Here is a 13,027-nt window from a genome sequence, read left to right on the forward strand (position 1 = left end):
ATCACATGCTCCTACTACCGGACACAGATACAGGCTTGGTACCTGCAGGCCCTCTGGGTGCTTGGGGCTAGATTTATCACCACTGGGGCCCTCTGATGATGAGGCCGTTTAGTGGGGGTCCCTGTAGTCCTCCACTGATTAGCGCCAAACATCTTCCCTAATAACCTTAACAAGAACAACGCCTCAGGACGACATGCTGATGCACACAGGCAAGTGCACACACACACCTACACACACACACACACACACACCTACACACACACACACACACACACCTCTTTGGAGATAGAGAAAAGAGCTGAAGGCTACCCATCCTCCCCTCCTTCTCCTCAAAGTCACCCCTCTCTCCTCTGTTCCAGCCAAAACTTGGCATCTCTTACTATTTCTCGGTTGAGACCCCCCAGCTTATATCTTCTGTGCTACCTCCAACCACCACCTCCAACACAGACACACACACAGACACACACGCATGCACCAAATTGAGTTGGTTATGGTTCAAGAGTCCCACCACAGCATATAAAGTTGCTCTCAGCATCAACATGAAATAAAACAATACGAATATATGAATACATGCAGGAGTGCTTGGAAACCCTCGCCTCTGGTCTAAAGAGATGAGGAAGAAAATTGAGAAGAACAGAATTTATGATGCTGAGAAGCTGTGGGGGTTATTTTATAGACAGGAACTCCCTCTGTGGATTGTTTCCTTACAACAGATTACACATGTGTGTGTGTGTGTGTTACGGCAAGTGCATATACTGATAACATGCCCAAATGCATGGACTGCTTGCAAACATACAGTCCCAGCTAAAAGACTGAGAGGAACGGAGAACAAAATAAGATTGAATAGCATATGAATGTGAAAATTAAATTCATGAAAAAAAATGTATGCAAACTCAATATGACTTATTTTGCTTACCAAGCCGTAATAACAAATGTCTTTGTTGCCAATTTACTTTTTTTGTTAGCGCCTTTGCCTTTATGCTGCCTTCACTGACTGCATGGAATATTGCAACTCTATGTTCAATGGACATTAATTAACTAAAAGACTGGTAAATAGGACTGAGGTCCTAATCTAATGTCTTAATTTACTGGAAAACATTTAGTTTTATTTATCTATTTTGGTAATTGCAGTGGCCACTCGTCTATGACAGTCAGGCTACCCATGGCTTTTCTGGTCCAACCCCTGTTCATAGTTCTTGGTGTAGACTGGGTGAATCAAACACCTTAGCATTCAGATGACATTCTTCTATAATCCAGACATCCATATGGCCAACAGAACATTCAAAGGTGACAGCGTTGCTATTTTTCATTATTTGGGATTGTTATTGACCAGTTTAGACACACTTTTCTGATCACGGTGGGACATTTTACGAGGCATACGTGAAGGCAGCATGAGAGTCCCGCCGTGACGTCACGGGGAGCAGTTGAGTCAGTCAGCTGAGGGAGGAACTCCGACAACAGAAAGTCAACCAGGAAACCGAAGCTACTAAACTGGCCCACCGCGTCGGTTTGACGGCTTGACGGCGGGTTTTAGCGATAAGAATCACACAGTGTAACAGTACAGGATTTGTCTTTTTATATATTAGTCGACACAAAGCAGCGATATGGCTTCCCTTTTCAAGAAGAAGACTGTCGAGGGTAAGTTTGTTCTGTGTGGAAAAAGCTAGCTAACTTGTTTTTAGCCCGGGTGTTCAGACTGCTGTGTTGTTCCCATATTAACTTTAGCTATTCCCATCTAACGATAACTTGTTCAACCTGTTCTGGGTCTCGCTGAGTCACCAGTCACACTGCCGACTGAAGCCTAAAAACAGCGTTAATGTAAACTTAATGTAGCTATATGTAACATAAATGGCCGCATTGACGTTACAATGTAGCTGTGAGCAACAATATGTGGTGTTACATGTTACATGGGTCATTTAGGTTCGTTTCCGCACACTGCTCTAATCGTTAGCTCGCTGCTAACGTGAGGTCCATAAAAGAAGAAGGTGACTTCATTGCTACACAGGAGCTAAGGTTGTTTTATAATGTCTGAACACAAACCTGTCACATAAACCCCCAATTGTCATTAAATGTGTGTCAAAACGTTTAATCTGTCATGTCAAATAGATAATAGCAGTTATACTATTTCTTTACTTTTATATTTGATCATTGGATTTTATTTATTGAAATTATACCAAAGGTTACACTTCCAACTCTCACGTTTCCTGTCTGGAGAAGACATAAATAAAGATAACGTTACATTATTGACTCATAAGTAAAATAAGAAAAATAAAAAACCTTATTACAAACTGTGATATAACGCTGTAATATAAAGGACACACTTTTAAAATAGGACATCATATCATGCTCTCTGTGCACTTGGACGGTGTAATTTTAATCTAATATACAGTGATGTTGTAATTTTAATCTGTAACGTAAAGTTGATGTCGAAATTTTGAGAACCCTTTAAATTGAAGTATTTCTGCATTTGTCTCCAGGCGAGGTAATCAGCCTCACAAGGTCAGAATGGAAAACCAGCCTCTCCTTAATCATATTTAATGAATCAATTATTCTATTTCAAATACTGATTATATTGACTCATAGGGCTAGATTAGAGGGGGGGGGGCACATTAAAAGTTCACCTACTCTGGACCCCCCCCACACCACCACTTATTTGTGTAGAGAATTCCATAAGAATATCATAGTTTATTGTCTTCTTGTTTAAAACTATGCTCTGTTGTGTTTAAGGTAAATCTTTCCACAGACCCGCCTCCCTACTCCTCCCATCATTGTCCTCCCAGTCTCACCCACACCGATCGTCTGCATACTGTACTTACTGTGCCGCGGTGCCTCCCCTCCAGTCCAAGCCGTTGTCGGGTCTTCTCATTGACATTTTGCAGTTTCCATCCCATCTCATTGTTATCGTTAATTTCTCTCATCTCTCCTTCTATGGACAGAGTTTTTTCTCGCCGTAGCCCTGGGTAGGGTGGCTGAAGTGGTTTCTGGTTATTTGGCGAATGGAGTGGGGGGGGGGTGTTGGATCGCACATATTTGTAGGACGATATCCCTCCCACTTTGAAACGTTGGCGGCACGTCACCTTATACGTGTACACGCGTGGATCCCACAAGTGGTCCAACGCACTGACGTGTTGTGACCGAGTTCATGCCGGCTGAACTTTTCACAAAGAATAAAGCTTTTTGTTGGCACTGGTTCGCTTTTTACCATGACGTGATACTTTCTTGTATATTATATTGCAACTTATGAATATGGAGCTGAATCAATTGTTTAGAATTTAGAATCAATTGTTTAGTTCCTCCTTTTTTTATTAATTTTTTTTAGATAATATACATCTACAGGTCTTTCCCAGAGAACTGATTTATTGATCTGTTATTCTGTGCTAATCTATTGACATCCGTTCCTCCTGTTTTGCTATTTTTATTTAAAGTTTTTTTTGTTTATTTGACCTGTTGAAGGGTATTTTAGGAGTTAATTTATGCTGATTCTTAACTTTACTTAATGCTAGACGATTCGTTATGGATTAAAAATTCCCAAAAAGATATTGTGTATGTATTGTGCTATACATTGCAACGTCTTAAAGCACCCCTGAATTTAAACTGCATCTGGTTCAGGTTATTTCTGATACATTTTAAGACTGTATCATTTTCTGTCGTCATTGTCAAAGCTACAATAGAACATCAATTGAAAGCACCACAACTGCAACTGCATTTTATTTTATTCTGGAGGACCTAAAGGGTGTGTGTGTGTGTGTGTGTGTGTGTGTGTGTGTGTGTGTGTGTGTGTGTGTGTGTGTGTGTGTGTGTGTGTGTGTGTGTGTGTGTGTGTGATTACACTTGTCCCTCACTCAGAAGTTGTGGATGAATGTGTGACTTCAGGTCATATGATGCCACTTTGTGTGCGTGGTTTAGAGCTGACTCAATATTGGTGTGAGCTGTTTTGAGACTGGACTTCTGTTACCACCACTGTATTGGGAAATTGTGCATATTTAAGATCAAAAGTAATACATGTTATCACGTAAACTCAGAGAGCGTGTGTTTGCATTTTGATATCTGGAAAGGGCCCTTATGTGTTATAAATGTTTAGCTATTGTAGCTTTCACAAAGTGTGACCTGTCTTCCTTTCTGTCTCTCTCCAAAGACATCATCAAGGAACAGTCTAAGGAGCTGCGTGGCACTCAGAGACAGATCACCAGGGACAGAGCAGCGCTGGAGAAACAAGAGAAACAAATGGTGGGACCACACACACACACACACATACACATACAGAAGTCAGGGGAACAAAAGTATCTCTAAGGCAATTTCCATAGATTTCTATATATTGCATCACTGCTATCACAACACATAGCTAGAGATGCATATTACATCCTTTTCCTACAATCTGGGATTGAGTCTGATTGGCTAATGGGCCTAAATTAATAGCAAGAATGATCTGGTGTGGTGGCTTTGCTTCAGGCAAGACAGACTCCCCTCTCTCTCTTTCTCTCACACACACACACACACACTCACTTGCTCACTCAGAATTACACGCTGCGGCTATATTCACACACACACGCAACATTTCCCCTCTCTGAAAGATGAAAGCATCAGGCTGTTTCCTCTGCTCTCTATTGTTTTAAGTAAATATCACACAGGACATAATTACCTCCCTGGGGAACCAGATTATTATTCCTCATTAATGCTTTCCGCTAATTAGTCGAGTTCCTTTTTTTGTTTTAAGGCTTTGTTGCACGTTTTGAATAAAAGATACGTTCACTAAGAAATGGAAATGACCTATATTAGCACTTTAGCACAATCATGACTGTCTGTTGCCCCCCCCACCACCACCATACTGTATAAAAGTGGCATATAGGGCAGAAGTTATAGTTTCAATAAATCAGGTTCATAAAAGTTTGTTTCTCTTTATTTTTGTCGTTGGTTTTAGGTACATTTTAGAATATGCAGAAAACATTAAATTGTGTGAAATGTAGCCTCCTGATACCAAAAAAAAAATCTTTAAAACACAAGTTAATTAAAAAAAGTCATGTTTATTCATGTGTGAACTTCACAGGAGAGTTGGATTTAAGCTGCTGTTGCAACACATTGTCCGTCTTTTGTTCAGAGATCCATGTCCCTTGTTTGTACGTTAACATTCCCAGCTCCTATACCAGGACAAGTCCTCACAGCCTCACATTGGTGAGCTGCACTCCTTCATGTCTAGGAGAACACTCTCTATCCCCCCCCCCCCCCCCCCCCCCCCCCCCCCTCTCTCTCTCCCTCCTTTCCTGACAGGACAGTAAATAAGACACACAGAGTCCCACTGCTCTCATCTGTATATTTTCCCCATTAAAGCATTCATAGTTTTTAAGATGACAGTGCAGTTGACATTATTGTCACTGTGCTCCTTTTTTTCTTTTCTTACATAGCTCTATGTTTTTTCTTCCCCTCCGTGGCATTCATTTGAATTTTTACTGCTCACAAAAGCAAGTAAATCCATACTGTGTGTGTGTGTGTGTGTGTGTGTGTGTGTGTGTGTGTGTGTGTGTGTGTGTGTGTGTGTGTGTGTGTGTGTGTGTGTGTGTGTGTGTGTGTGAGTGTGTGAGAGACACTGAGCTGATTGGGGGAATGTCTGTTGCTTCATCAAACATTAATAATTGATTGTTGTTTCCTCAAGATGCTTTTAGCTCACACACAAGAAATAAACAACACACACTGCAGCTGTGCTGAGAGGCCTTTCTAGCCGGCTGCAACCTGCAGCTCCACTCGTGTCTCTCGGGATGCTCACACACACACACACACACACACACACACACACACTCGTGCCCACACACAGGTTCCCCGTGGGCATTAGTGTGTTTTCTGATGTTTACCAAAGCTAAAAGCATGCATCTGCTTTGCCAGTGTGTGTGTGTGAGGCCTGATCCAGATGACGTTATTTACTATGTCTATATTTATATAAACACAGTGGTCTCTCGGGAGCATCATGGATATACTTTGTTTATCAATGCATAGTGTGTGTGTGTGTGTGTGTGTGTGTGTATTATGCGTCATATGGTACAGTAAGAGGAAATCATGGAAGCACTTTGCAGGTCACATGATCCGTAACAGCACAGAGAAGTTATGTACATAACAATGTATTACACAGTATACTCTGCAGAAGCACTCCTGAACTATGAGAGTCATGGAATGTCATTAAACATGTAGTGATGTAGTGCACATCTAAAATGTACCTTCATAAATGGCATCCGAGTGGATTGCCCATTAAGATCCACAGTTATTCGTAGACTTATCGTAGTGTTATCGTACAGTTATCGTAGTGTTATCGTACAGTTATCGTATAGTTATCGTACAGTTATCGTAGTGTTATCCCTGCAGTTGACTTGGCTGCTGATTTATTCCTTGCTGATTGTCCGAGTTCTTAATGTGGCTTTGGACATGGTTAGGCATGTCGTATTGCTGAAACAGATGGAAAATTGGCGGCGCTCACTGACACCGTAAAGTTCACAAAACATTACTTTGATGAGAAATGTATCTGGTGTGTAAGGTAGCTGCTCCGCTACGGCAAATCTGCAACATGGGCAGCCTCAAAATCCCTATTTGTCTCAATGTATGTGCTTATACACACAGTTAGTGTTAGTGGCTGCTCCGTCTGCTCCGTACAATAGTATGGGCTCCATTGTCACAATTTTCACATACTAAAGCTGACACACTATTCCCCCCCCCTCTCTTTCAGGAGGCTGAAATCAAGAAAATGGCTAAGAGTGGTAACAAGGAGGCCTGTAAGATTCTGGCCAAGCAGCTAGTCCAGCTGAGGAAGCAGAAGAACCGCACGTACGCCGTCAGCTCTAAGGTCACCTCCATGTCTACGCAGACGAAGGTCATGAACTCCCAGATGAAGATGGCCGGCGCCATGTCCACCTCAGCCAAGGTAAGACCCCGGACCTTTGATATCCACTACGTTCAACTCACTGTTAGGTGTCTTTCTGTTTTGCATAGGAACTAGTTTCAGTGTTTACTCGTAAGCAATATTTGTAGTGTTGTGATTAAAGTGTTAGGGTGTGATCTGTTCATGTTTAAAGTCTGGTGGCGTCGTTGTAAATGAAGTGTGAAAGCTGGTAATTGGCCCGGAGCGATGTGCAGTACAGAGACTTCACAAACGCACACAGGTCAAATATAATTAGGCAGCAGATTAATGGAGTGTTATGAGGTGTGTGTGTGTGTGTGTGTGTGTGTGTGTGTGTGTGTGTGTGTGTGTGTGTGTGTGTGTGTGTGTGTGTGTGTGTGTGTGTGTGTGTGTGTGTGTGCGTGTGCGTGCGTGCGTGCGTGTTTTCATGGAGCGTAAGCGAGAAAATGTGTTAATTGTTTTATGTCAGACATACACAGAGTTTGTTTAGACACAGATTTTCCTAGAAAATCCATTTATTAAGTGAGTAGTGTAGCACTATCCGTTCACATAGCTGTGGGTTAGCCTGGTTTAGAGTGGTATGTCAACAGTTGAGTGAATAGAGAGATAAATGTGTTGAGTCAGGCTAACTAATATGCCACGTTTGTGCTGATCCCTCATGGGAAGGAAGGAGATGCATCATTTAGAATTAGTCTGAGTTCTTTGCAGAGCAAGTCCCCTGAAGCCCCATTTCACCAATATCTCTTTGAGACACTGATTTGACTTTAGAGCATAAATCATCTTGAATTTGCATCTTGGGAAACTGCCGTGTCTGTAATATGCAAGATAATTAACCGAGAGCATGTTCTGTGAGAATTAAGGTTCTCTATATGACAACTATGCGATTCAAATCTTCTTCATTCATATTTTTTTGCAAATATCTTAACAACCGCTGATGCTGGAAAAAGCAGCGTGAAGGTCTTGATTATTCGCTACGTTGCTGCTTCTCCTCAGTACCAGCTTACAACCTCGAGATCAACTCTCTAACCTTTCTTTTTAATCATGTGCGCAGACTATGCAAGCAGTAAATAAGAAGATGGATCCACAGAAGACCCTGAAGACCATGCAGGACTTCCAGAAGGAGAACATGAAGATGGACATGACCGAGGAGATGAGTAAGGACTCGCAGTACACACACAAAGAACTCTGGTATTTACAGGCTTGCCTAAACCAGTTTCACAGGATCTATGTGAACGGTGTTCGGGGTGACGAGTGTCGCAAGAAAGAGAAACACGAGAGCATGATTGTGACACAGAAAGGCTTTTCCGTTTGCGTAGTGGGATCGCTAGCACACAAGCAGCCACAAACACATACATACATTTCTCACTCTAAAGTCCAAACTGTGACCGGATATCAATGTGTCCTCATCTCCTCCCTTTCTGTCTCACTATCCAGTCAACGACACATTAGATGAGATCTTCGATGACTCCGGGGACGAAGAGGAATCTCAGGACATCGTCAACCAGGTTCTGGACGAGATCGGCATTGAGATCTCAGGAAAGGTAAGAAATTCAGAGAGAGAGAGCGGGCGAGGGCGAGCTCACCGTAACTTTATACTATCTTCTGTTTGGAAAACTTTAACCCTGTGGGGCAAAGCCTTTTTTCATTTATCTCTTTTTATCCAAGTGTTCTCACTATTCAGGCAGAAATGAGAGAACGTAAAAGCACATTTTACACATGTAAATGACCCCCAAGCAACATGAAGTGAACAATAAATGTTCCACATGGCTTTTCACTCGACTGTGAAGATGTGTTCCAGCTGCCACATGGTGGGGCTAGCCTGCAGCTCTTCTAGCTCTTCTGTACTTTAGTCCGTGGAACTGCCAGGCCGCCCATCTGCTGTGTGTCTGGCTCCCCCTGGGGGGCTTCATGAGTTATTACCTCTCATAACACAACTACAAACCCACAAACTGTCCCATAAACAAGCCCCACAGCTGGAGAGAACAAACAGACGAGATTCATAAAAACCTGCAAAACGGTTTTTAAATGTAGGGGGGGAGTCGTTTTCTTTCTTGTTTAATCACAATAAAAAATGCTGAGCGGAGAATTCTCTGAATGCTCTCGTTGTGTTCAACAATAAAGCTTTCTCAATCAACCCGGACTTTCATTCAGTATATAATGCTGTGACAAATAACAGGTGCTGAAAAATGGCTTCAGTTTTTCAGCAAAGACAAATTTAATAATAGTTAATTAAGATCCACTTCATTTATTAATTATGCCTTTTGGGTGGTGAGTGCCAGGTTGTTGTAACACTTTTATTACACCAGTTAAAGAGCCTTAAGCATGTCGCAGCACAGAAGATATTCAAGCATTAACCAACAAACCTGCACAGCCAAATTATCAAGGGAAGGGTTAAAGAGCGTCAAGAAGTGGTTTCTTATTTCTCTTTGTCAAGTGAAGGATGTTTGCTGCTGTCAAGAACAATGCTTGTATAACTGACGCCCACTTGCATTAGCACTGTGGTGGGCATAAGACATTTAAAGGGACATCACAAAGTATTCATGCGGTATGAATTGTTTCATGGAGTTAATAGTTTTCTAATAGAATTGACAATAACTGCGATCAGAATTGAACGGGTTTGTATTTGTAGTGGCAGCAGGCAGCTGTTCACAGCAGCCAATCCTACGACGAGTACCGGGCTTTGTGTGTGTGTGTGTTAAGTTTGAATTGAGTGTGCCTGCTAATGGGGAAATGTTCTGCCCATGTGTGTTTCCAGATGGTGAGAGCTCCAGCTGCAGGAAAGAGCCTCCCTAGCGCCGCCTCCTCTAAACAGGCCACCATCTCCGACGACGAGATAGAGAGACAGCTCCGAGCTCTGGGAGTGGACTAATGGTCTTCTCTGTATTCATGTTCACATTGTAGACTTGTGCAACATTAATACTGATTGATACAGACTCTTTTAGACACATTGGTTTTTTTATCATTGTTGAAATGCTAAAGGTGTTACAAAGGGTGCACACCAACACACACACACACAGACACACGTTAAGACATTCAAAGACATGCGGGCGGATATGTTTATTAACACGCACATAATCACACTTTCTTCGGCAGGTTGCCTTACAGGCCATTTAAGGCAAAACATCTGATCTATTTATGCGAAAATTATATTTATTAACATACTGCAGTGGCCACAGCCTAAAGGTGGACTAATAGTTCTGAACCACCTATGCTGTCGTTCACTGTGCCAGCCATCTCCGTCTGTATAAGGGCTACAGTGTAGAGACCATGGAACCGGCTTTTCCCGTCTTAGTCGTATAATCTATCAGCCTTTACGTGGCTGAAGATGGATGGTCTTTCCCCAGCAAGTAAAACACTGTAATCTAAAGCGGCTTCAGTGTGGTCAGTAACCAGATGGAACTTGTATTTTGCCGACTCGCACCATTTACGCGATCCACCTCCTCCGAGGCAAACCGTCCTCCTCTTCATGTGCGTGTTGTTTGGCTGAAATGGGACACAGTAGCTTTACCATGCAAGTGAAAGGGAGACAAAGCATCAACAACAACCTTCTCTACACAAACGAAGCAACTGGTCAACTAGCTAATTAACGATCATGTTTTTATAAAACCCTTAGGTACGCTACCATAGTTACTGGAGATGATGTAACTCAGACATGTGCATGTGAGATGTATAACTGACTCGGGTAAGGCCTTCGCTTTACTTACATAAGGAAACGTTATTTACATAATGCATGAAATGGTGAGATGGACTCATCGGAGGGCAAGCGTTTAATTTGCACCGCCGGAGATGTGATGCTGTACAGATTGTGTGGGAAAACGTAATCAAACACAAATTAGGACTAATGTAAAACCGGCATATCGAAGAGTTTTTTTATAGCTTGTTTGATGCTACTGAGTAATCAAATTAGTTTTTTTTTTTTTCAATTATTATTTTTGGTTCTGGTTGTGTATCTTCTATTGGACATGGGGTTTACAGTGATTGTGGGATGGCACTGGTCCTGCAGTCCCTCCTCTCTTTCAGCTGCTGTGCAGTTACTGTCATATGTTATTTAAGCTGCCTCTCTCACACACACACACCACCATTAAAATAATAACTACACTGTGATCCGAGAGATGTTCTCTCTTCCTCAGAGCTGAAGCTTGCGCTTCTCTGCAGTGATTTAATGTCAGCCAGCGTCACGAGAAAGACTCTGATTAAGTTACATTGACTCTTTGTCTTTCTCTCTCGCTCGCTGGCCTTTTGTTCCCACATTGACTCCCATTGCCAAAACAGATTGAAAATGTTTCCATTCTTGCATCTGACATGTACAACAGACAACTCATTGAATCTTTGTGAATCATTCTTTCCACTACATTTTTAACATCTCTTCTTCTTTTGTGATTGTGAGCGGAAAACAATGTTTTAACAGATGCCAACATTGTTTGAGTGCAGTTCCATGCTTAGGAAATGTCCACACTTTTTTTAAAAGGTGTATGTATACTCCTCTTTATTTGTTTGGTCATTGTAAAGTGACTGTAAAGGGTTGATGGCTTTTATAAATGAATAAAGTTTCTTCAGGTACATGTTGGTGAGCCTTTATAATGTTTTCCCTTTAAAGGACTAATTATTTCCATCTCTACAGACCATTTTATCTATGTTTAAATACATGTTTTAGATGTATTTTTACTACCATTCCAGACAGCCATTGGTTCCCATTAATTTCCATATGACTGGCGAGCTCTTGAAGCTTGCTCAAGTTTAATCACAACAAGCATCAATCTGCCAATAGATTTTAATATCATACAGAAATATAATGAAGTCAATAGATGGATCCAAATGTATAAGAAACACCAGCAGGGTCACTGCAAAATCCTTTGCTGTCATGTAAAGTGTATATAGAAGAAATGGATAACAAACATTCAGCATTTACTGATGCAGATCTTTCCAATAATATTGCATTAGATATGTGAATTTCAGTTCTAGAAAACAGATTTTTTTAAAGAATTTAACAAGCGGCAAAGGCCCCAATGTTCTCTGAACACATAAAACATAAAGACAAAAAACAATCTTCAATATAAGAGGTGCGGTGTTCAAGCATCTGTGAGACCAGCACTAAGAAGCCTCTTAATAGCTTTGTCTTATTCAGCGTATACCACACCTATAACTTCCCAGCCTCAGAAATGGGTCGGCAGTCAACGACCCTGCTGCATTTATTTCCCCCGACAGCGCTGCAGTGAGACAGCTGTATATGAATCACAGCGGAAACTGCCAGTTCCTCAATAGATGTCCTCTAGATTTATTAATGAATCACCGGTGGCACACTCATGAATTGTACAGTTCATGCTTGTACACATAACCCGACTCTTCTAATGTATGTATTATATGGGTCATATAATGACGTTAGTAAAAGTGAGAGATGGCACATGTAGCTCTGCATACAACACGGTTCTCCTTTATTACCAGACATGAATTAAACTGATTCACCTTTCAGTGTCTGGGAACAAAAAGACAATAGCTCAGTACAAGTATAAGCTTCGCAATAACCAGCTGTGTCTCTGGCATATTTACTGTATATTTTCAATCAAGTTGAATGAAGGTATTTTAAATCTATCTGCCTACAAACTTACAGAGCATCATTTCCTGCACTATAATAAAGTGGCAGTCTAATTTCTATGTCTTCCATGCACCAATTAATGGTACCTGGTGTAAGCTGAACATAAAAGCCTGGATTTTGTCAGAGAGGAAATTTGTGTTTATTAAGACATTTCACATCAGTCATCTCAACCAGGTCAGAGCCGTGACTGGCTGATGTTCTTCTTTTGTATGACACTTTGTCAAGGGAACAACAACAAAAGCGTAACGTCAACAAATATGAAAAATTAAAGTCTATCTTACAAGAGGGAAACGGCAGACCTCAGATCCAAGATTTAGCCTATGCCTGACTTCATAACCATAAATCAAAGAGGTTGTACTCAGCGAAGTAGTTCAACATAATATATTAGGTATCAAATAAATAGGTTGTTGTGAAACTTTCAATATATTACTTTTTTTTTTTACCCTGGCTATATCACTTTAAATAAAACCAACATTTTCCATATAAGACAGGTAATTAACACATCAGCTCACAATAATCACAAATACAAATACAACACAAAGAGTCCAGCTGTTAAA

General features: G+C 41.3%; 1 protein-coding gene across 1 annotated transcript; it reads left to right on the forward strand.

The window, feature by feature from the left end:
- Nucleotides 1-1,456: 1,456 nt before the first annotated feature.
- On the forward strand, nt 1,457-11,437 carry chmp2ba (charged multivesicular body protein 2Ba). The gene is made up of 6 exons (XM_079169633.1): nt 1,457-1,638; nt 4,136-4,227; nt 6,707-6,901; nt 7,929-8,031; nt 8,312-8,418; nt 9,633-11,437. The coding sequence occupies exons 1-6, from the start codon at nt 1,605-1,607 to the stop codon at nt 9,744-9,746; spliced, it is 645 nt and encodes a 214-aa protein (XP_079025759.1). The 5' UTR covers nt 1,457-1,604; the 3' UTR covers nt 9,747-11,437.
- Nucleotides 11,438-13,027: the final 1,590 nt, after the last annotated feature.

Source organism: Pholis gunnellus, assembly GCF_910591455.1.
Source record: "Pholis gunnellus genome assembly, chromosome: 12".
In the NCBI taxonomy this organism is placed as follows: domain Eukaryota; kingdom Metazoa; phylum Chordata; class Actinopteri; order Perciformes; family Pholidae; genus Pholis; species Pholis gunnellus.

Coding starts and splice junctions, on each gene's coding strand:
- chmp2ba (XM_079169633.1), top strand. CDS start 1,605: ATGGCTTCCCTTTTCAAGAAGAAGACTGTCGAGG. Junction 1,639..4,135: donor CAAGAAGAAGACTGTCGAGG/GTAAGTTTGTTC, acceptor CTCTCTCCAAAG/ACATCATCAAGGAACAGTCT. Junction 8,419..9,632: donor GCATTGAGATCTCAGGAAAG/GTAAGAAATTCA, acceptor GTGTGTTTCCAG/ATGGTGAGAGCTCCAGCTGC.